At 38.3% G+C, this 25,011-nt stretch overlaps 1 protein-coding gene across 1 annotated transcript in view; it reads right to left on the bottom strand.

The window, feature by feature from the left end:
• The window catches only part of MCF2L2 (MCF.2 cell line derived transforming sequence-like 2), a 207,854-nt gene that overhangs the window by 121,660 nt on the left and 61,183 nt on the right, over nt 1-25,011 (bottom strand). The window contains exons 4-6 of the mRNA XM_012640066.1: nt 11,099-11,189; nt 8,705-8,824; nt 2,939-3,055 (exon numbers count right to left, since the gene is read on the bottom strand). Coding sequence (XP_012495520.1) covers nt 2,939-3,055; nt 8,705-8,824; nt 11,099-11,189 — 328 coding nt within the window. The remainder of the gene's footprint in view (nt 1-2,938; nt 3,056-8,704; nt 8,825-11,098; nt 11,190-25,011) is intronic.

The raw sequence follows: 25,011 nt of genomic DNA, 5'->3' as shown, positions 1-25,011 counted from the left end.
AGCAGAAATATTTTGAAAGGAATCTTTTTTTTTTTTTTCTGAGCAGTAGGTCTCAAAAGTGGGCTTAAAATATTCAGTAAACCATGCTATAAAAGATGTTCTGTCACCCAGACTTTGCTGTTCCATTTACAGAGCACAGGCAGAGTAAATTTAGCATCATTCTTAAGGGTCCTAGGATTTTCAGAATGGTAAATGAGCATTGGCTTCAACTTAAAGTCACCAGCTGCATTAGCCTCCACCAAGAGAGCAAGCCTGTCCTTTGAAGCTTTGAAGCTAAGTAATGACTTCTCCTCTCTGGTTATGAAAGTCCTAGATGGCATCTTCTTCCAATAGAAGCTTGTTTTGTCTCCACTGAAAATCTGTTGTTTAGAGTAGTCACCTTCATCGATGATCTTAGCTAGGTCTTCGGGATAACTTGCTGCAGCTTCTACACCAGCACTTGCTCCTTCACCTTGCACTGTTATGTTACAGAGAGGGCTTCTTTCCTTAAACCTCATGAACCAGCCTCTGCTAGCTTCATACTTTTTTTCTGCAGCTTCCTCACTTCAGCATTCTTCGAATTGAAGAGAGTTAGGGCCTTGCTCTGGATTAGGCTTTGGCTTAAGGGAATGTTGTGACTGGTTTGATCTCCTGTCCAGACCACTAAAACTTTCTCTATATTGGCAATAAGGCTATTTTACTTTCTTATCATTTGTGTGTTCACTGGAGTAGCACTTTTAATTTCCTTCCAGAATTTTCCCTTTGCATTTACAACTTAGCTAATTGTTTGGCACAAGAGGCCTAGCTTTCAGCGTTTCTCAGCTTTCAACATGCCTTCTGAGCTAAGCTTAATCATTTCTAGCTTTTGATTTAAAGTGACAGGCATCATGTTCTTCCTTTTACTTGAACACTTAGAGGCCATTATAGGGTTATTATTTGGCGTAATTTCAATTTTGTGTCTCAGGGACTAGGGAGGCCCAAGGAGACGGAGGGAGAGAGGGGAATGCCTGGTTGATGCAGCAGTCAAAACACACACAAGTTATCTATTAAGTTCACTTAATAGAGAACTTATATGGGCATGGTTCTCGGCACCCCAAAACAATTACAATAGTAGTATCAAAGATCACTGATCATGGATCACCATTACAAATATAATAATAATGAAAAAGTTCAAAATATTGCTAGAATTACCAAAATGTGACAGAGACACAAAGTAAGCACATGCTGTTGGAAAAGTGGTGCTGATAGACTTGTTTTAGGCATGGTTGTCACAAAAACTTCAATTTGTAAAACATTCAGTATCTGCAAAGCACAATAAAGTATAATGAGATATGCCTGTATGTACATGTGTATAAAATATATACATATATTTTGTAAATGACATGTAAAGAATATCTCTGATCTTTCGATACTAGTTGTTTTTTTGTTTTGGGGTGTTGGTTTGTTTGAGACAGGTTCTCGCTCTGTCACCTGGGCTAGAATGCAGTGGTGTCATCATAGCTCACTGCAAACTCAAACTCCTGGGTTCAAACGATCCTCCTGCCTCAGCCTCCTGAGTAGCTGGGACTCTGGGCATACACCATCATGCCTAGCTAATTTTTAAAATTCTTATAGAGATGGGATCTCGCTATGTTGCTCAGGCTGGTCTTGAATTCCTGGCCTCAGGCGACACTTCTGCCTCAGCTTCCCAAAGTGCTAGGATTATAGGCATGAGCCACCATGCCCAGCCACTAGTTGAATTTTTTAAAGTTCACTATCATGTGTGTAATACATGTACAACCACAAAAAAAGCCTATAAGACAGGCCTATAACAAAAATACTTAGACTAGGTAATTTATAAACAACAGAAATGTATTTCTGATACTTCTGGAGTCTGAGAAGTCCAGATCTGGTATCTGGTAAGGATCTATTCCTCACAGATGGTGCCTTCTCTGTGTCCTCACATGGCAGAAGGAACATGGCAACTCCCTTCAACCTCTTTATAAGGGCACTAAATCCATTTATGATGGCACAGCCTTCATGACTTAATCACGTCCCCAAAGGCCCACCTCCTAATCTTATCACATTGAATTCCAATACATGAATTCTGGGGAAACACCAACGTTCAAACTACCGCAGTGAGTTTCGATCTCACTTTTTTGTCAATATTACCAGACTTCCAGTTTAGCATAATCACCACCAATGTGATTAAGAAGGAAAAAGTAAAATATCAGGTACTTTCACAGACAATGTATCACTTATTCCCCATATCAAACTTTCAGGTAGCTTTTGTTAGTACTAGGTTTCTCAGCATTGTCACTATTCATACTTTGGGCCAGACAATTCTTTGCTGTGCAAAGTGGTCTTGGGCATTCTAAGATGTTTAGCAGAGGCCCTGGCCTCTACCCACTAGATGCTGGTACCTACCTCCAAGTTATGACTATAAAAAATGTCTAAAGACATTGACATATGTCCTCTGAGGGGCAAAATTATCCCCAGGAGAGAACCACTGTGTTAATCTCATTTTAACAGAGGAGGAAACAAGCTCAGAGAGGCTTAGTAACTCACCCAAGGTCATACCATAAGTCATGGTGACAATATTTAAATGTAGCTTTTTCTTACTTCATGGGTTTCAATCTTTCTCCACATTAGAATCATCTGGGGGGTTTTATGAAACGCTAATGTCTGAGACCCATTCAAGACCAAATAACTTAATGTTTTTGAAAACTCCCCAGGTTCACTCTAAGTCAAGTCTCCCCAAAACCCCATACCAGAAGATGCAGTGAGGTAAGGTGGTCAACAGGAGGAACCTCAGCCTTTACCTTTCCACACTCCTCCTTTCCCAGCCTGTGGCTTAGTAATCCCAACCTTCCCGAGGTTAGGACATCATGGGGTGACCTCTCAACAGTTGGTCTTTAACCCCCCTGTCTTCTGGACAATAAGGAGAGACAGTGAAATGTGCACATAAGTTGGTACTCACAGTGCGATGATTTATCCACTGACTATGGCAATATTCCAAAGTCCCCCCTAACTCCTGTGTCAGTTGGCTTTTGTCAATGTAGCCATGAAGGTCAGAAACAGAATTTAACAAGATGATCTGTAAGGGGGAAAGAAAATTAAATATATTCCTCAAAGATCATTAAATAGTAGCTCATCTAGATTCTACTATTACTTAAATAATACTTTGACTTTGCCTTACCAGGCATTTATATTTAAAGATGTTTTCTATATCCAGTAGAGAAATATTTTACAGTCTCTTTCCACTTCTCCCTTTTGAACAAGAAATACCAAAGTGTTGTACAGTCTGTGACAAAATGTTGACTTGGATCAGGAAGCATGGATCCAGGTTACCTAAAAGTCAGGTCTCGCGTGAGCTGAATTTTTGCCAAAAGTTCCCAGGCTAAGGTATAGTCCTCAGCCACCAAAATCACATGCTGTGCTGAGGCCTAAAAATCTGCAGAGAGAAGCCCAATAAAGGGTGGTCTGGTGAATATAAAAATAAAATTGGAATACAGGGAGACAGACAGAGTTTATATTGAAAAGATTCACTACACTAATGCTCCCCCACGAAGAATGCTGTGTGCCCCCAATTTATCTTGCACAGGGGAGGCCTGGATGTAACAATCCTGCTGATGAACGGACACCCATACATCTAGAGGAAGCTGACACCTCCCAAATCGTTCCTTTCTATCCATCTGCAGCAGTCCTGGCCTGGGTGTGGCTCTGGCTCTCAGACTCAGGGACCATCTAACACCCACTACTCAATCCTAACTGGGGACAAGGACTCTGCACTCCAATCTCTGAAACATATCCCCCTTGATATTATATTTCTTCACTCCTTGTTGATTATTTTGAAAATTGATTCTTGGTCAGAGGATATAAAAACATAGACTTTCTTCAATTATTACATAGTATTAGTCAAGTGATAAATCCACTGTGGAATGAGAAGAATATATAAATTAGGGCCCAAAGTCTATAGGCAAAAACAAAATTATACAACAAAACTGATTTATTCTTTCAACAGATATGCACTGAACTGCTAATAAATGCCAAGCACCGGGGGATAAAATAGTGAGCCTGCTGGGCCCTGCCCTCGAGCAACGTAGGTCCAGTGGAGTCTGATTACTAACTGTCACCATCCTAACCTTGTCGGGCCCCACGCCTTGCTCCTTCGCTTCTGAAAACAGTTTGGGACTTTGAAAATTATTTTTATAACATGAGAGAAAAAAAAACACTTCAATCCATCTGTGCCTTTCTTGCCTAAAAATTTTAAACTACTTTTGGGAGTTTCAAAAAGGTTTTTAGTCTTTCTAAAATTAGAAATTATAGGACAGGTAATAAATTATCAAGTTATTTTAATAAAAATGTATTTTGCTTCTTGAAACATTAGTTCTTGTGGTAATACTTGAAATTTTTAAAAAATACCAATGTGCAACATCATATCAGGCAGGAGTAACTTTGCCCCAAGCCCTGGCATTTCAGAAACTTACTCTGCCAGCCTGCATATTTTCTATTCCATTTAACTAAATAATTATAGTATAATATCAACCAGGAATTTGATACATTTGTAACATGGGAGTGTAGTTCTACGTCATTCCTCCCCACCCCATGTGTTGGCACAATCAACACGCAGAACTATTCCATCACCACAAAGATCTCCCCCGAACTGCCACTTTCCCCACTCCTACCATCCCTGAACCCTGGCAAACGCTAATCTGATTTTTTACAAAGCTGTAAAAACAATTCAATGGAAGAATAATTCTATTGACAACAAATGGTGCTGGAAAAACTGGACATTCACATGCAAAAAAAGGAACCTGGAGCCATACTTGTGAAAGTTGCCAGAATTAAGATGGAGTCACTAATGTTAAAAACAAACAAACAAACAAAAAAACAACCTAACAAATAGAACCAGGGATATAATCGAGTTCAAGCTTATGCCATTCACCACAGGACAGCCAATAAGTTGAGAGACAAGGTGTTGGGGCAAGGAAAGCAGCTTTTACTTGGAGAGCCAGCAAATCAAGTAGATGGTGGGCTAATGTCCTAAAGAACCATCTTAAGTTAGTATGACCTGTAGGTTCCTCTTTATGTTAAGGGAAGGGGACGGGGAGAGGGTTTGCAAGAGGTAAGCGAGCACTGCAGACTTCCGGGCGTCAGTGAGGGTCTAAGGAGGTAGTAAAATTTCTTTGCTCTTGGTCAGTTAACTTTGGATGGGTAGGTCAGGTTGCTGATCTACTTCCTGTAACTCTTTAACATAGCATTGTTACTTGTGTGCAGACTTTCTTTGTCTCCCCTGGAATTAGTTTTGGGAAAGGGATGGTTATCATTTTTCTTCTACAAACTAAATTCTTCCTATAATTAGCTGGTCTGTGTGCAGAGCTAAGCAGAAGCTTTTAATCTAAAGGATATTACTGCAGGAGGTCAAGAGCAAAATGGAGCTAGTCATGCTAAGCCTCCCTTCCGCTGTTACAGGGAAGGCTATGAAGAGAGGGTTCTCACCCTTGTATGCCTAACAACAAAACTATGACAAAAGACTGCAAAACCCACAACCTTGAGCAAAGGTTATTGAACCCTACATAAAAAAATACTTCTGGGAGGACATCTGTCCAGCAACTCCCTGTCCAACCTTGGACTGGCATCACCCTTGTTATTGATCCTCGTAGCCAAGGATAATTATCTCAAAACAGTTATGTAATCCTCCTCATTTTTCCTTTAAAAATCTGTCTCCTTTTACGTCTCTGAGTACAATGGCACACTATTTCCATTGTGATGTCCTGTTCCTGAATAAATATCCTTCTCTTTTAGAGAACCTCTCTGTTATTTAGATTGACACACCTCACATCTATACAAAAATTAACTCAAAATGGTTCACAAATATAAATGTAAAGCATAAAACTTGGAAGAGAATTTAGACAAAAATTGTGATATAATAAAAAAGTTTATTTGGCTTTTATCCCTCATTCCTTGGCACAGAGCTCCTGACATCCTCATAATTTCCTGAGAGACAGGAGTATCTTTTGTTATTCATAATGAGCCTGTTTTTGTCACACCAGAGTTTATGCTAATAAAGTGACTCAGGGCGGGAAAACTAGATAGCCACAGGATGGGCTGGTTACCAGGAAGACCAAGTGATTATAAGTGATAAGTGATTATAAGTTTCAGACCCACCATTTCCAGGTTGGTGAACAGACCAAGGTGCTGGGTGGGTGGCACACCTAGAGAGAGCATAGACACTCCATGCCTCCCCACACACACCTTGCCCTATGCATCTCTCTCTCTTTTTTTTTTTTTTTTGGCTGTTCTGAGTTGTATCCTTTATAATAAACCAATAAACATAAGTAAAGTGTTTCCCCTTAGTTCTGCAAATCACTCTAGAACCCAAGGAGGGGTCTGTGGGAACCCCCCAATTTATAGCCAGTAGGTCAGAAGTACAGGAGGCCCAGACTTATTGGCATCTGAAGTGGGGACAGTCTTGTGGAACTGACACATTAATTTGTGGGATCTTATGCTAAATTCAGTGTCTGAATTGAACTAAATTGATTGAACTAAACTGTAGAACACCAGGATTATGTCCAGAGAGTTGGAGAATTGCTTGGTGTGGAATAAAATCATACCATACATTAAGTGTCAGAAATGCTGTGTGAGTAGAGAAAGTGTTTTTCCAGAAAAATCTTAGGTGAAATCTTTAGGTTAGGCAAAAGTTCTGAGATATGACACCAAAAGGCAAAAGAGTTCTGAGATATGATAAATTAGATTTCATCCAAATTAAAAACACTTGCTCTACAGAAGACATTGTTAAAAGAATGAAGATACAATCTACAAACTAGAAGAAAACATTTGCAAGTCATCTGACAATGACTCATACCCAGAATACATAAAGAACTCTCAAAACTCAACAATAAGGAAACAACCCAGTTAAAAATGGATTTCGACAGTAGCTTCACCAAAGAAGATATACAGATGGAAAATAAATACATGAAAAGAAGTTCAATATCGTTGGTCATTAGGGAACTGCAAATTAAAACCACAGGGAGATAACATAACACACCTACTAGAATGGCCAAAAAAAATTTTTTTAAATTACCCTGTTTTTGGCAAGTTGGCAAAACTATGGAGCAGCTGGAATTCTCACGCATTGCTGATGGCAATGCAAAGAGGTAGAGCCACTTTGCAAAACAGTTTGGCAGTTTCTTATAAAGTTAAACATATACCTATTTAATACTATATGGCCCAGCAAAAATCTGTACGTGAATGTTTATATCAGCTTTATCCTTAATTGCTAAAAACTAGAAACAACTCAAATGTTCTTTCCTGGTGATTGGATAAACTGGTACTTCTATAACATGAAAGAATATTCAGTAATAAAAGGAAAGAACTAGTAATACATCCAGCAACGTGGATAAAACCCAAATCTTTTGTGCAAAGTGACAGAAGTCAGATTCAAAGGCTACTTAGTATATCTAGTCATGCATCACTTAATGACAGAGATAAGTTCTGAGAAATGTATTTTAGTCAATTTCGTCAGTGTGCAAACATCATGGAGTGTACTTACACAAACCTAGGTGGTATAGCCTACTATATGCTTAGGCCATATGGCATAGCCTATTGCTCCTAGGCTACAAATCTGTATAGCATGTTACTATACAGAATACCATAGGCAATTGGAACACAATGGCAAGTATTTGTGGATCTAAACATAGAAAAGGTACAGTAAAAATACAGTATTATAATCCTATGGGACCACCATTGCATATGTGATCTGTTTTAACCAAAACATCCTTATGCAGTGCATGATTGGAATTCCATGTGTATGATTCTCGGGAAAAGGCAAAACTGTAGAGATAGAGGGCAGATCGGTGGCTGCCAGGGGTAAGGGCTGGGAAGAGGGGTTGACTATGAAGGGGCAGCATGTGGAAGTTTTCAGGGGATGGAATCATTCTGTATTTGACTGTAGTGGTGATTAAATAAATCCATGCATTTGTCAAAACCCATAAAACTGTACACAAAAAGAGTGAATCGCATGTAATTTCAAAAATGAAGGAAAGGCAGTTTTGCCACAAAATCTTTTCCCCTCTTTTAATCTTTACAGAATAAAGCTTTTTAAAAGGTTTTAAAATTCTACATATTAGTAGGAAAGGGAAAAAGCAGAATAATTTTGCTTGTCAAACTCACAGGACACACAGCATATAAAACTGGCCTTAAAATAATTATTGTTCTGTGTTTTCTTAGATTCTGTATTTGTCTATTTGGCATCCTTTCATCACAGGGTAAATTATTATTTCTATATTTTCTATATTCTGGATACACTTGTACCCATGGTCTCATGACTGGGGAGACATTGGCCCTGCCAGGGCTGGCCACTTAGAGACAGCAGAGGGCCAAGGTGGGAGCACAACAACCAACCTCAAGTCCAAGTCCCCAACCTTCCCTGGATCCCTGGTGCTTAATGAATAAAATCCAGACCTTGTATCCTCACATTGAAGACCTATTCCATGTTTCCTACCTCACTTCTAAAAGATTACCCTCTACGTACTCCAACAAAAATGTGTCTTCCCACGGATCTCGTATCAAATGTGCACTTCCTGCCTCTACACGTGCTGTTCCGTCAGCCCAGAACACCCTCCTTTCTCTCTCCGTCTGTTGAATCCGATTTTTCTTAGAAACCCTGCTCAAATGCCATCTTCTCCATATGCCCTAGCCAAGTGGAGATAAGATGAAAGATAAGATGAAAGGTCATGCTTACCGGCACTTTCATTTTAAATTCATCTCGATAGTATTTAATGCCAATATCAGTGAATGTCCTCTGGATAAAGCAGGATGGACGAAGGATGAATATGAGCTGTAAATTTCCTGGAAATGCCACCTGGAAGGATCATGAAAAGTGTCAGAGCGGGATGAGAGAAAACATCATGTCCATTATCACAGTCTACTTTGGTCTCCTCTTGCCCAAGATTACAGAAGAAAAATTTAAAGTGGACACCACGGATGTAGATTTCACAGGATTTCAGAGCTAAAAGAGACCTCAGAGATCAGATAATCAATCAGAATCCCTTCTGAAAAACCAAAGCAAACCAAATAAGCAGAAAAATTTTCTGATTATAAAAATAATTAATATTCTTTATAGAAAAATTGGAAAATTAATAAAAGTATATATTAGAAAAAGAAAACTCACCTATGATCTCATAGCCATAATAAGTATTTCAATTTATTTACTTATAGGCTGTTTTCTTTGTTTAAATGTCTTTATCATGGTTAAATCATACTGTGGAAATACTTTGTAACCTGCCTTTTTACTTAACATCATACCATGGGCTTGTATTCCTGTTATTAATAAATTCTTTGGAAATATTATTTTTATGGGTGCACAATTTATTTAACCAATCCTTTTTTGGGATTGCTAGTCATTTAGGCTTTTTAATAATTTTACTATTATAAATAACTCTGACATTAACACCTTTATCACATTTTGGAATATTTTCTTAGGATAGATTTCTAGAAGAATTACTGAGTCAAAGGATTAGTATATCAAGCAATTTGATGCATATTATTGTCAAGTTGCTTTCAGAAAGTATTGCCCTCATCTTGAGGTGAGGTCCTGAGCAAAGATCACCCAGATTCATACAACTCTTCATTGGTACATTTAGGAACCCTAGTCTCCATGGGAACTGCCCATGGCTTTCCACTCTTCCAGAGATTTCCCAAAACAACCTCCTAAGTTGTTTAGTTTTTTAAAAAAATCTGGTCTTTACTCCAGACTATTATGACTCATTAGGATTAGGATGAAATCTAGGTATCTATATTTTCAACAAGCACTTGCAAAGATTCTGATAGATTTTGAGATTCTTGCACTACAGCATCTTTTGCACATAAAGTGATAAATGTAACTCTGGGACAAATGAGGCTCAAATATTGTATTATGCAAGTATTGTCTATGAATCCTGGAAAACCAGAACACTCTAGAAGCCAGACCACTGGTATAGTCATGGGCATCAACCATGGTTGCAATTATCCCAAAGATAAATCCTGTAACCAAAATTAAATTAAAGGGACCAATCTATGCAGAAACAGAAGGGAGTATTCCCTTCTCCCATCTTTGAAATGCAAGCTCCTAAACAGAAGAACCTTGCATTTTGTTATGTCATGCCAGAATAAATCAGCTGAGACACAATTAGTGAATCTGGATGGGGCTCTAAAGTGATCTAAGAGGGATTGTGTGTGTGTGTGTGTGTGTGTGTGTGTGTGTGTGTGCAGGTCTGTATGCGTGACTGCTTCTGTAAGTGGATATAAGTGAGTGTGTGTTCAGGTAAAAATGCTGATGTGCTGGCCCTCAGGAGTCTCTGCTTGACCATGTGGCTGCGTTCACAGGTCTGAGGTCCCTACAGAGGGCAAATACACCTACTTGGTGAAAGGCAACAGAGATCAAAGTCAGACTAATAAGGAAAAGGAAGCCCATCCAAGATTGTACAATTTAATGCCAAATGTAAGCATACCTCCAATCAAGCTAATTAAATACCATTCTGTCTGGTTTTGCCATTGTCTTTCTAATCTGCGAAAAAAATAATTTGAATACTGAAATAAAGACTGTCTTAAATTGGGTTGCCCCTCAAAGCAAACCCTCAGGACAAAGATTTGGGTACAAGTTTTTAATAGTTTGTTGGGGAGGTGATTCCAGGAAACACAATGAGAAAGACAGTAAGGAACAGAGAGCCAATGTATCAATTAGGGGGTTATTGCTATAAGCAAAAGGGGATGAGACCCTCTGAGATACTGTGTGGAACACACCTCAGAACTGTCCCACTGAGGGGTACAGAAGCTGGAATATTTATCCACCAACTCCTCTAACTCAGTGGTCACAGATTACTCCTGAAACTCCCCAGTACTCCTTGCCTGTCCCTCTTCAGTGACCAGAGAGGTCAACAAGATAGAGAGACTCAGGAAGCCTTTGACATGCTCAGGAACTGTCTGTAGGTGACCTTCAGGTGGCAGAGGGGATATGGACATGACACAACAGCACCTGCCACAAAGACCTTCCCAAAATATGACATAATTGCCTTTGCCCCAGGACTTTGACATGAAATACTTGAATAGATAATTTAAATGACTTTTATATAATAACAGCACAAAAATAAATATTTACAGCTATTCGTGTCAAGGATGCCTTTATGGAGCTCCACTTGTCCCTTCGTCGGTCGATAACAATGACAAACCCGATGCTGGCAGCCTCCACACTGCAAAGAAGAGTGATCAGTGTCAGAGATTAGGTGAGACCCATGGGTTCGATGTGGCTCCCACAGCAGAACACACCCTACAGCCTCCATAGCACTCCAGGCTCACTGTGTAAACACCCTGTACAGCACAAGGGAATAACTGGGTCTAATATTCCCAACAAAGGAACAAACTCCCTCTCCCAGCCTGAGCCTGGAAGTCTTAACAAAACAAATATGTTGTCTCTCAGACCCTCTCAAGGACTCTGTCAAAGGAACACAGGTGCTCATGCCTGAAGGGAGATGCACAGGTCAGTTGAGCATGATGTGTCCCCAGTGTAGGCAGAGGACCTCGAGGTTGAGCTCTGCCATCTTTCCACTTTCAAAACAGACACTCATGGAACTGTCAATATACTTCCCTAAGAGTTAGTCTTAGAAGTATTCAGAAATAACACATGTCAATGGGAAAAACAACCCCCTTCCAGTACCTGGCCATAAATCAGCCAGTAGATCATACACATGAGAAGATGCCATCTTCATTAAGAACAAAAGGAATCTATTTGGTCCCCTCTCAAGTCCTCACAAAATTCTCACAAAATCCTGAAAGTAAAGTCCTAAAAGTGAAAACATTTTTATTCTCTCCTTTAAGAAGAAGAGTGGTCTAGAGAAAAGAGCAAGGGCTTTGGAGTCTTGTTCAAACCCTCGTGCTGCTACTTACTAGCACTAAGACACTAGGGAGATCCCTAACCTTTCTAAAATTCAGTTCTCTTCTCTGTAATGTGAGAATAAATCACCAATAGTGAAGTGATTAAAATCACAAATTTTGGAACCACCCTGACTAGATTTGAATTCTGAATTCTACTATTTATATATTATGTGTCTTTGGGGGGAGAGGGAAGAGTTACTTAATTCTTATAGTTTCTCAGATTCTTCATTTATAAAGCAGGAATAATAAAATAGTACCTATCTATCAGGTCGATGTGAGGATTAAATGAGTATGTATGTATATACATACAGACATATAAAATGCTCGGAATAATGCTTGACACTTGGTAATACTGTATAAGTACTAACTATCATTCTTTCTTTCTTCTCCACTCTTACTATTATTTCTTATGTGGTTGTCATGGAGATTAAAAGAGATACAGCACATGAAAAGAAGTTGGCACATAGTAAACCTTCAATAACTCTGTAATGTTGGATAAAAGGTAGGCTTTACCCTAAGTATGTGAATAAGGCAGAAGATCTAAGCCAAACCCATGAGAAAACATAAGTAGCTAATCTAAATTAAGCATCACTGGGTCAATCCATTATCATAGCCCCATATTGACCCAGCTATCTTGTTGGGAACATTTTCTAGGCCACTGTGCAAGGAGTAGTCATCTCTAGCTGGAAGACACAGGGATTGGAGATTATGGATGCAAAAGTGGCCAGGATTGGCAGGGTGGCTGTCAAGAAGGGGAGCCTCAGAGGGAAACCCCAAAAGTCTTCATGGAAATTCCACTTTAATGCTTGACCAAGTCTTAGGCCCCACAAATTTAGGTGAGAGTCCCAGAGGCTTACAGAGAACAGCAGGCCTGAGAATTGACGAAAAATTATGAAGACTGCAAAGTTCTAGGGAGAGATAATTGGTGTTTGGGCCCAGCCTGAATAAACAGACTTTGATGAACACCCTGGGCGTTTAGATGAAACTCCAGAAAAGCCATACTCTAGGAATAAAGGCAACACCATAGGAGCTGCCATCAGATTAAGGCTACACTCTAAGAGTAAGAACAAAACAGAAATGGACACATCCTAAGAAAACCTAAAACCACACCTCAGAAAGATCAGAGTGATCCACCAGTAATTTAACTGCCTACCAGATCAAAACTCTTTGTATGTGCATAAGCCTCTACAACATATCATCCATAATGTCCAGCATAAAATAAAAACTAATACAAATTCAAAGAAGCAAGAAATAGTGACCAATAATCAAGAGATAAAATAGTCAATAGATATAGACTTAGAGATGTTCCCATTATTGGCAGACAAAAACTTTGAAATAACTATGATTGATATGCTAAAGAAAACAGAGAAAAAGGTAGACAAAATGGATTAAGAGATGCATTATTTTAACAGAGAATTAGAATCAATAATAACAAATCAGATGAACCTTTTAGAATTATAAAATACCAATATCTGAAATTAAGAACTTATTAGATTTGTTTAACAGCAGACTGAACACAGCAGAAGACAGGATAGATGGGACTGAAAACAGATCAATTGAAACTAATTCAAGTTGAAGCCCAGAGAGGGAGAAAAGTAGAAAGAACAGGATGTATGAGAGACATAGGATATGAACAACAGGTGAGAGAATATGTTACAGAAATATTATTTTTTAAAATGGTTAAAAATTTTCCAAATCTGATAAAAGACAGCAACACACAGATTCAAGCAGTTCTTCTACTACCACATAGGATAAAACAAAGAAAACTTCACTAAGGTGTATCAGAGCCAAACTGCTGAAAATGAAAGAGGAAAATTTTAAAAGCAACCAGTGGAAAAAAGACACATTATCTTCAGAAGAACAACATTAACAAATAATCATTAACTTTTCTACAGAAACAAGGGAAGCTACAATCCAATGGAATGACATCTTTAGAGTACTGACCTAAAACCTCCCATTTAGAATTCTATCCCCATTGAACATTTATTTTAAAAACAAAGGTGAAATGAGGACTTTTCCAGACAACTAGAGCTGAGAGAATTTATTGTCAGTAGACATATACTTCAAGAACTATTAAAGGATATTCTCTAGGCTGGGTGAAGCTGGAAGCATGGAGAAATAGTCAGAAAAGAATAAATAAGTGAGCAATAAGGTTCAGCAGCAGATTAGAAAGACTTTCACTCTTACCAAAAACAAACAAAATACTGATGAAGTTAAAAACCCATAGTTTTCCTTAAATATGAGAGAACTCTGAAGACAGAGAAATATGAATGAACAAATTCCAGAGAGAGTTGAGACCTTCCATAGTAAGCAAATACTAGAGGAGACTTTCGCATGAAGTGGTGGTTGCCTATTCTGGGAATAGACAGAAGAATAAACGAACCTGAAGGAAACTAATCCCACATGGTAACCTGAATCCGCAAGAAGGAGTGAAGAGCACTGTAAAAGTTAAACGTGGAGAAATATTATCAACTATGACTTTTTACTTCACTGAAGACTACTGACTAATCAAAGCAAAAGTAATAAAGTATTATTAAATATATCAGATATGTAAAATAAAATATATCACCACAATAACATTAAAGATAGGAGGGAGTAAATGAAATTATACTGTTGAAACTAGTAACGAATGAAATTATATTATTTATACTGTATATAAAGTGGTATGAAATTAATCCACAGTAGATTGGCTAATTTAAAGATACATACCATAACACTAGAAAAACTATTGCTAAAAACTCAATAGAGGCCGGGCACAGTGGCTCACGCCTGTAATCTGGGAGGTACTCTGGGAGGCCGAGGCGGGCGGATCATTTGAGCTCAGGAGTTCGAAACCAGCCTGAGCAAGAGCGAGACCCCGTCTCTACTAAAAAATAGAAAGAAATTAGCTGGACAATTAAAAAATCTATATAGAAAAAATTAGCCGGGCATGGTGGTGCATGCTTGTAGTCCCAGCTACTCGGGAGGCAGAGGCAGGAGGATCGCTTGAGCCCAGGAGTTTGAGGTTGCTGTGAGCTAGGCTGACGCCACGGCACTCTAGCCTGGGCGACAATGTGAGACTCTGTCTCAAAAAAAAAAAAATAAAACAACTCAATAGAGGAAATAAATGGAAAATATTAGAATAATTCAAAAGACGGCAGGAAAGGAGAAATAAAGGACAAGTCACAGATGGTACAAATAGAAAGGTGGGAGATTAAAATCCAACCATCTTAATAATCACATTAAGTGGAAATGTCCTATACCACTTCATTTAAAAGACAAATAGTGACAGAGTGAATATACTGCTTATAAGATATACACTTTAGACATGAGGACAGAGATAGATTGAAAGAAAAGGACAGTAAAAGATATATCATGCAATCACTAATTGTAAGAAAGCCTGTGTGATTGTATTAATATGAAAAAGAAGTGTTCAAGACAAGAAGTACTGGTAGAGATAAATGATTCATAAAGATAAAAGGGCCAACTTATTAGGAAGACATAAAAATCCTAAACATCTATGCATGCAATAACATTGCTTCAAAGTATACTAATTAAAAATTGATAGAACTATTAATAAAAGAAAAACAGATAAATCCACAAAGTTTGAGACTTTAGTACTCCTTCCTTGGTAACTGATAGAACAAGCAGCCAAAAAATCAGTAAAGATATAGATCTCACTTTGAAGAACTCGACATCCACCAACTGCAGAACACACATTCTTTTCAAAGATTCATGGGACATTTATCAAAATAGACCATCATCTGGGCCATAAAGCAAGTTTCAACAAATTTTAAAGGATTGTAATTACAAATGGTGTACTTCTGATCACTATGGAATGAAATTGGAACTCTGTTATTCTTCTGTTTTCTATTTCATTTATCTTTGCTTTTTCTTTGCTCAGAGGAGATATAAGAACTAGCAAAACAGTTTTGTAGCACTAGCAAACACTGATGTTAAAAATAACAATAATAATTTTAGGTAATAATGGCTACTGTTTATTGAGCTCCTACCATTTGTCAGACATATTTATTTTTTATCTCACTTAACCTTATGAAATAGATATTATCTCCATTTTACAGATGAAGAAACAAAGGCTAATAGAAATACAAAAACTTGCCTGAGCTCACACTAGCAAACCTGGCTTTCAAACTCAGAGCCCTCTGATGCTAATGCTCACGCTCCTCACACTAACCCAGTGCTCCCCTTCCATTTTTTTCCCACAGCAAATCTACTTTTACCTTGTGGCAATTTTATTTTCTGTATTTTGCTGTTATACTAGTTTTTTTCCCTTTTCTTTTTAATTTAAGTTACATAATCATTGAAGGAAGTTCTAAGGGAGCCACCAGGGCTCTTAAACGAGGTGGAGCTGGGAGAGGCTCAGCAAATACAGTTCATAAACCCAGGCACTTCTTTGATCTATGAAATACTCAGCTGCTGGCATACATGGCCTCCCTGGCCAAACTGAGGGCAAGTGTCCCTCACACCCAGGCCCCTCATAGCTCCACTAAGACCAACTGGAGCACTGGGTAAACAGAGTATGAGATTCCCTGAGGAAATACCTGTGACCATAAAGGGCTATGTCACCTGAATAATTGTGTATAGGCCACAGTTCACAAAGAAGAGAGAATGAATCATGACAATGCCTTTGCACAGTCCTCCCATAAGGTGTACATGCTAAACACCATGCAGTAATAACTACTCTGTGTGTATGTGTGTGTGTGAGTGCGTATTTACCCTCTCTTGTTCAACAAAGGCGTCTACATTTTAACTAAACCAAATGTACAGGAAATTGAGTTTCTTACCGATGTATTTCTTTAGGTAACACTTGGTTGTTCCAATCCCTATTGTTCTTTTTAACACTAAAGTCCTATGATGTGCTTGACACCCTCACAAATGCTATTTGCTATGATCCTCATGACCACTCTAGCAGGTTGGTGATAACATTTCCATTTAATAGACAAAAAACTAATTCTCAGAGATGTTTAAAAAAATAACTTGCCCAAAGCCATACCTACATGTAGTGTTAAGATTCAATTGAAATCTTCAGACTCCTCAACCCCTGCTCATGCTACAAAATTCATGATGTCCTGTTACAGAAAATATTTTAACACTATATTTCTTCATTTTCCAATCGTAGCAACTCCTCCATAACAAATATAATTGACTTATCAAAAGATAAGTCAAACCTGATATTCTGAAAATCACTAAATATAAATTTGTAAGTGTAAGAGATTGAGGTACATGTGTTCTGACCCCAAAATACCAGAGAAGTTTTGTGGTAGGTGTGGTATTTATGTTCTTACTTAAGTTCTGATATTAATATATTTTCCTATTATTCACCTTTTTCAGTAAGCTAGACAGAGAAAACATTTTGTTTAACTAAAATTTTATTACATTGCCATAAGAACTGAGTCAAATATAGGGTGACAAATCATCTTGTTTGTCCAGGACTTTTGAGTTTCTTGGGACACATTATTTTCAGTGCTTAAACCAGCAGACTCAAGAAAACTGGATGATTGGTAACCCTAATCCAAATGCCTCATTTCAAGCCCTAATATGACAGTCACTGGTATATTGCATATGGGGCTTCTTACTGAGGAAATCAAAGTACTCTTTAGAACCACCGTGTTTGTTGACATTTACTCTCTGATCTTAAGTAGACTTAGGAATTCCCTTTTGAATGGCAGTGTCCAGGGTTGTTCCTGGTACAGGAGTTAAAATGATTAGACTATGGTTTTTAAAAATTTATCGTTCTAATTCAGAAAGTATTTATAATTCTTTCCAGACTTGTGGCATTCTCTTGATATCTTCACCTGCAAACCGGTGGGCTGACACGAGCTTGTCTCAAGCACGCCTTCTGACTTTGTCTATAACTCACTGATTCTATAGTAACTTCAATCTCTAGAGATCACAGATATATGTCTGCAAATTCAGTTGATCATTTTTATAGAGTTTAGAAGAGATTGTGAGATATAATTAAATTATGAGTGGAAGACACAGGGGACAATTTAGCTTAATCTCTTGAATATCTTAGAATCTCTGTCATACCTTTCCTCTTTCCCCGAACCTGAAACCTAGCCTCACCTTATCTTTTGCTGTATTCTTCAATGGCTCACCCTGAGTAGAAAGTCATTTCCCACTTTCTCTGCAGGAGAAATAGTCTTCATTTTGAACAGACCAACGGCTGGGACTCCAGTGTTCTCCTTGATGATAATGGCAATTCCCCACCCAGACCAAGAAGAGAATCTGACGTACCTGCTGCACAGGAAAGCCAGCAAAGGACAGTGCTTTGGGGGATCAAAAACTCTGAGTAAGAAGAAAGAGAATGTGTACAGCAGCCAACAGCAACATATGCCCCTGCTCCCTCACTTCTTCTCTGGTTCCTGATTCAAACTAAGTTAAAAGGAAAAAAAAAAAGGATAACTGGATACATACGAAAACTGACTAAATTATTTGGTTATATGGAAGTATATTTTGTGATGTGATAATGGTATTATCTTTATGTTTTAAAAAGAATCCCTATCTTGTAGAAATACATAGTGAAATATTTACAGGCAAAGTTATGTCTCTACTGCTTCAAGATAACGATGGGAGGGAACGGGGGTGGAGAGGTAGATGAACCACACCTGTCCATGAGTTGATAATTGTTGAGGGGGGGGACAGAAACGCAGGTGTTTATCATATTCATCTTTTGATTTTTGCATATGTTTACATTTTTCTATGATTTCCATACAAACTTTTAAAGACTAAAAGAGAACCACAAAGCTCTTGGATTATTTATGAATAAAATACCTGAGTTATAAAAAACTGAAGCTTTAGGAATCAGCCACAGTCATTAACAGAATAGGCCATACTTAGAGGACACTTCCTTTTATAGGAGGAAGGAACATGGTCAATGACTTAGTTCACTCCTCTAGCAATAAAGGGGTCCCTTTCCACATCCCTATGACACCCATTCAGCTCCAGCAGACACGTCCTATAACAGGGCGTCCACTGCCTCCAAGCTGACCTAATTCTCTGCCAAGCTGCTCACAGAATAAGGTGGCTCTTTCCTCACATTCAGTCAAATATTCCTTCCTGTATAGTTTCCACATTTCAAATTCCATCCTTCCACTACCCTGTTTTTTTTAATGGAAAGAGAAGTAGGTATGTTATTGATCAATAATAAAGTCTATGTAAGGCTGTAAAGGGAATAAATTCCTCATGAATGAATAAATATAGGAACAAATATAAGAATTAAAGCATATTTTCAGGTTTTCCTACTGTGTATACTGATATAAAACAGTTATTTAAAGCATTGGTATAAAATGCTTCTAATCTTATGGATCCCACCCCCTTCCACACAAACACTCCATCACAACATCCTTTATATTGATTCCTAGAATTTACATTAAATGTTTGAAGATGAAAAAAACTAGGAGATTCTGTCAGGGAAGGAAGACATAGGTAATGTCACTAGAAAAGGATCAAATTTTGTTGAGATCTTGGATATGAATTAATTTCTCTTTCTAATGATGCTGACCTTGGAAAATGGAGGTGGAGGCCAAGTGTGGTGGCTTCAGGAGGCCAAGGTGGGAAGATAGTTTGACTTTGAGGTTGCAGTGAGCTACAATGAGGCCACTACACCCTAGTTGGGCCACAGAGCAAGACTCTGTCTCAAAAAGAAAAAAAAAAGGAGGGGGAAATTCTTGAAGGTTTCTGAGTGGCACTCAAGATAGTCTTACTTTTGAAGTAGATGGGGGTAGAGAGCAGGAAGAGCAGAGTAATTACTTAGTGATTATATACAACAAGGCTTTTCAAACTTTAAAGTCCACACCAATCACCTGAGGGTCCTGTTAAACATAGCAGTTCCAACTGAAAAAGCCTGGGGTGAGGCCCCAGATTCTGCATTTCTGACAAACTTCCAGGTGATGTTCATTCTGTGGCCACGACTGGGTGGCTAGGGCAGTGGGCCCCTCCCTCCCATCCCTAGCCCACTCCTTGTAAACAGACAGCAGCTGGTTGTAGTTTGCCCCCATCTATAGCCTTGAGAACTTCTTTACAATGTAGATTTGCCAGGAGAGAGCCTAGGATATGGGAGTTACAGCTAGGGAGAAGACAGCAAGGACTTCAAGAAACTCCAGACTGCATGTAGGAAAGACTTAGCAGAATATGAAAAGCAGGTCTTTCTAGAAATGAAACTGATTAAAAAACTCTGCCTCCAGAGCAAAGTTCTCATTGTTATGATAAATAAAAGTGCTGCCTACTCCCTATTCAAGCATCCTTAAAGGGAAATCTATCTATAGGACCAACCCACTGTTGCAGAGTCTGCTGGCCTTAATCTCCTCCCATTCAAGTGCTGGACTTTGGTTAAACAGATCTACCCAATTGCAAAGGAAACCCAAACCAGATAATTATACTAACGATATAACCCTTCATAAATCTGAAAAGACAACCAAAGTTCTTCTGAAATAAATAAAACTAAAGCATCAAAGAGAAAGATAGAAGTGAACAAACAGAACACCCAACCTAAAAACAATGAAAAAAAACAAACTTTCGTATTTTTTTCTAATTAGTAATCTCAGACAGTTGAAAGGATGCTACACCTATAATACAAAGACTGTTAAGAAAAGGGAGCAATGGGAGAATAAGAAATAGTTCTCAGAAATTAAACATAGGATGGCAGAACCTAAAAATTTATAGAAGAGTTGAAACAAAAGAACACATATGGCTGATGACCAGATTGCTGATCTGAAATCACTAACTAGTTGTGTAATTAGTGATGAAATCATTAGTAATTTGAAGTTTATCGAAAACAGCAAAGAAGGGACTTCTGAGCAGCTAAGCAATATCTGAATCTTTACACATCCTCTCAAAACTACACAGATCAACAAAGAGAATAGAGCCACACAATTCCCATTGCCTTGAGCATAAACAGAAGATGAAAAACAGAACACTTATGTTATTCATAAGTAGGTTTTTTTTAAAAAGCCAACACACTACTAATTTTTAAAAAAACCAGTTTCTTTACTTCTGCTACCAGCATTTGCAGAGAGCTAGGGAGTGCCAGAAGAGGCCATTGAGATAAAACCACTTACAGAAGAAAAAAAGGGAGGGGGGGGCCACTCTAAGTGTAAAGATACAGGTTGAGCATCCTTAATCCAAAGACCCCAAATCCAAAATGCTCCAAAAATCTGAAACTTTTTGAGCACAAGTGGAAAATGCCACACCAGATCTAATGTGATGGGTTGTAGACACACAACATGTAGTTTATTCAGCCTCCCCAAGGTAATAAAGATCCTCCCAGCCTCCTTCAGCTGGGATATATCTTTTCTGCACTCACCCAGATTCTCCCCCACAAGCACATCCATGGAAGGTAATAAAATGGCACTTGTGCAGGCTGGACATGCCAATGGTTGGTTCTCCATGATGCCTCACATGGGGCCAACACCTACATGGATTACTGTGGGTTTTTACTTATTCTCTTCTCTGTGGTGTAAAGATATTGTTGAAAATGTCAAAAAGGCCTGCAGATACCCCTATAACGGTGATGAGTAACAGTGATGAGAAAAAGAAGCAGCATTTTCGTTTATCTGTAGCACAGAAAGTCAAGCTACTGGAGACACTGGACGGCAGTGTAACTGTGAAACATCTTACGGAAGAGTGTGGTGTTGGAATGACCGCCGTGTGTGACCTAAAGAAACAGAAGGATAGGCTGTTGAAGTCCTATGCTGAAAGTGATGAAGAGAAGTTAATGAAAACTAGAAAAACACTGTATAAAGCTAAAAATGAAGATCTTGATGGTGTATTAAAAAAGTAAATCCATCAGTGCCATGATGAACACATGCCACTTAATGGTATGATGACTTTGAAGGATTCTGTATGTCAAGTGAGAAAAAAATAATGTCTGATATCCTTACACATGCAAAAACTACACCTTCGGAGTCTGTCAGTAAGCTGGAAAAAGTAGGTATCAAAGAAGTTATTAACATCAACAAAAAGGCTCCTGTTGTTCATTCACTGACAAATGGTAAAATAGCTAAAATTGTTCTGAATCAAGTTGTTCACAATAGTGACAATAAAGGTGATGCTAATACTGCAGAAAAAGTGCCTACAGAGAACGTGGTGGCAACGTGTGATGGGCTTGCTGAAGGACTGGAGCAGCATGCACACATTCACAAGAGGACAAGAAATCATGTCAGTTTATAAAATAAAGAGAGATTTCTAAGACAAAAACTGTTGTTAATGAGGTGGGTGACTCTGGAGGAAACATTTTAAAAAGCCACCCAGCAGAATGCCTCCTCATCCCTGGAGGACTCATTTCCAGATCCCTCAACTGCTTCTGATGTTTCTTTTTACCTAAAAAAGTAATGTACAATGTACAGTAACTGTTTTTTTCAACTTATGATGGTAAGGTCAAATACAGTAACCTTTTAATCAAAACACAGCATTGTAGGTGGAGCACGAAAGCCTGCCACTGTCTGTTGTTGCCACTGTTTAACAGCTGGTACGGGTATTCTGGTGATGCTACTGTGCTGTTTAGTGACCCTGAACACACTATCTTTTCACTGTATTCGTGGTATGCTACATTTTTTATTGTTAAGTACTTATGTGTGAATAAGTGTAAGAAAACGATTGCTTGTCAGTAGCATATAAATTCAGAGTCAGGAATGATGGTGATGCCAGCAACCACAGACTGTCCACATGAACACTGAGATCGTGACACCTTGGCTTTCTGATGAATTCTGTATTTACGCTTGGGTCTCATCCCAAAGACATCTCATTATGTATATGCAGATGTTCCGAAATCTGAAAAAACCTGAAATCTGAAACACTTAATGCCCCAAGAACTTTGAATAAAGGATACTTAATCTGCACTGAGAAAGAGTTCTGGAACATCAAAGCACTGACTAGAGAAGAACTCAGAGGGAGTCTTGGAAAGGCATAGCTTCTGGGAGAAAATGAAAGGAAAGGAGAGATGGTGACTATATGGTAAAGGCAAAAGGAAACAAGACATAAATTTGGGCAACTTATAAGACCAAAAAAAGACAAGGATATAAACCCCTTCCCCTAACCTTCCAAAAAAAACAAAATGTTTAAGGCCATCTATCAAAGAAGCTGTATTTAGATGCATTAACAGAAGGTAGTATTCTATTTTTTTTTATTTTTATTTTTAGAGAGATAGGGTCTAACTATGTTGTCCTGGCTGGTCTCAGACTCTTGGCCTCAAGTAATCCTCCCACCTTGGCCTAACAAAGTGCTGCGATTATAGATGTAAGCCATCACATCTGGCCAGAAGACAGTTTCTTGAACTAGGAATCTCATAAAACACCCCAAACTACCAACTGTGTCTACTAAATGCAAGATGCAAGAAGTATTCCTCTATACGAAGGTACTATAAGGGGGAAAAAAGAAAATAAGAATAAAAAACTTTTCACTTCAATATACTGAGAAAACAAGCCACAGACTGGGAGAAAATATTTACAAATGACATATCTTATAAAGAAATATTATCCAAAATATACAGGAAACTCTTAAAACTCAACAATAAGAAAATGAACAATCCAAACAAAATATGGGCAAAAGACCTGAACAAACACCTCACCAAAGAAGACATACAGATGACGAGCATAGGAAAAGATATTCGACGTCATATGTCACTAGAGAATTGGTAATTGAAACAACAATGAGATACCACTATATATTTATTAGAATGGTCAAAATCCTAAACACTGATACCAGATGCTGGCAAGGAACAACAGGGACTCTCATTCATTGCTAATGGGAATGTAAAATGGTACAGCCACTTTGGAAGACAGTTTGGCAATTTCTTACAAAACTCAACATACTTTTACCATGGGATCCATCAGTTATGCTCCTTGGTATTTACCCAAATGAGCTAAAAACTTATGTCTACACAAAAACCTGCACACAGATGTTTCCAGCAATTTTGTTCATAATTACCAAAACCTGAAAATAACCATGATGTCTTCAGTAGATAAATGGATAAATAAACTGTGATACATCCAGACACTAGAAAATTATCCAGCACTAAAAAGAAATGAGCTGGCTGGGCATGGTGGCTCACACCTGTAATCCCAGCACTTCGTGGGGATGCCAAGGCAGTAGGATCACTTGAATCTAGGCATATGAGAACAGCCTAAGCAACATAGCAAAACCCCATCTCTACAAATAAATTTTAAAAATAAAACTAGCGGAGTATGGTGGCACATGTCTGTAGTACCAGCTACTCAGGAGGCTGAGGTAGGAGGATCACTTGAGCCCAGGAGTTCAAGGCTGCAATAAGCCATGATCATACCACTGTACCCCTCCTGGGCAACAGAGTGAGACCCTGTTTCTAAAAAATGAGAAATGAGCTATCAAACCATGAAAAGGCATGGAGGAAACTTAAATACATATTGCTAAGTAAAAAAAGCCAATCTGAAAAGTCTACATACCGTATAACCACAATTATATCACATTCCGGAAAAGGCAACACTATAGATACAACAAAAGGATCAGTGGTTGCTAAGGACTGGGGGAAGGGAGAGATGAACAGGCAGAGCACAGGATTTTGAGAGCAGTGAAACTACTCTGTATGAAACTACAATGGTAGGTACAATGTCATTATACATTTGTCAAAACCCACAGATGCACGACACTAAGATTAATCCCTAATGTAAACTATAACTTTGGGTGACAAGACTGTGTCAATGCAGGTTCATCAAGTGTAACAAATGTACCACTTTGATGCAGGATGTTGATGGTGGGGGTGGTTGTGCATGTGTATGGGTGGGGATATATATAGGGACTCTGTACTTTCCATTCAATTTTGCTGAGAACTGTTCTAAAAATAAAAGCTATCTTTAAACAAAATTTTTAGGTAATGAAAATTCCTCCAAAAAATTAGTTCTTAAGCAGGGAAAAAAAAAAAAAAAACCCAATAACATAGCTCTCCGAACTGAATAACATGTCTTCGAACAAACACTTGGAAGTATGGGGTGGAGGAGCATGCCTTAAATAAGAAACTCTAAAACCAAGAACAGAAATAAACTTTTTAATATAAAAAAGGGAAGAAATAAAATATCAGTTGATTAAAAACAGAAAAATAAAAGACAAACTCATATTAGAAATGGAGTCTGAATTATAAGATATCCAAGGGATAACATATTTGAACAA

Source organism: Propithecus coquereli, unplaced genomic scaffold, assembly GCF_000956105.1.
Source record: "Propithecus coquereli isolate 6110/MARCELLA unplaced genomic scaffold, Pcoq_1.0 Scaffold10, whole genome shotgun sequence".
Lineage (NCBI taxonomy): Eukaryota > Metazoa > Chordata > Mammalia > Primates > Indriidae > Propithecus > Propithecus coquereli.
Note: the sequence above shows the minus strand (reverse complement) of the source record. Positions and strands in the feature narration are given on the sequence as shown.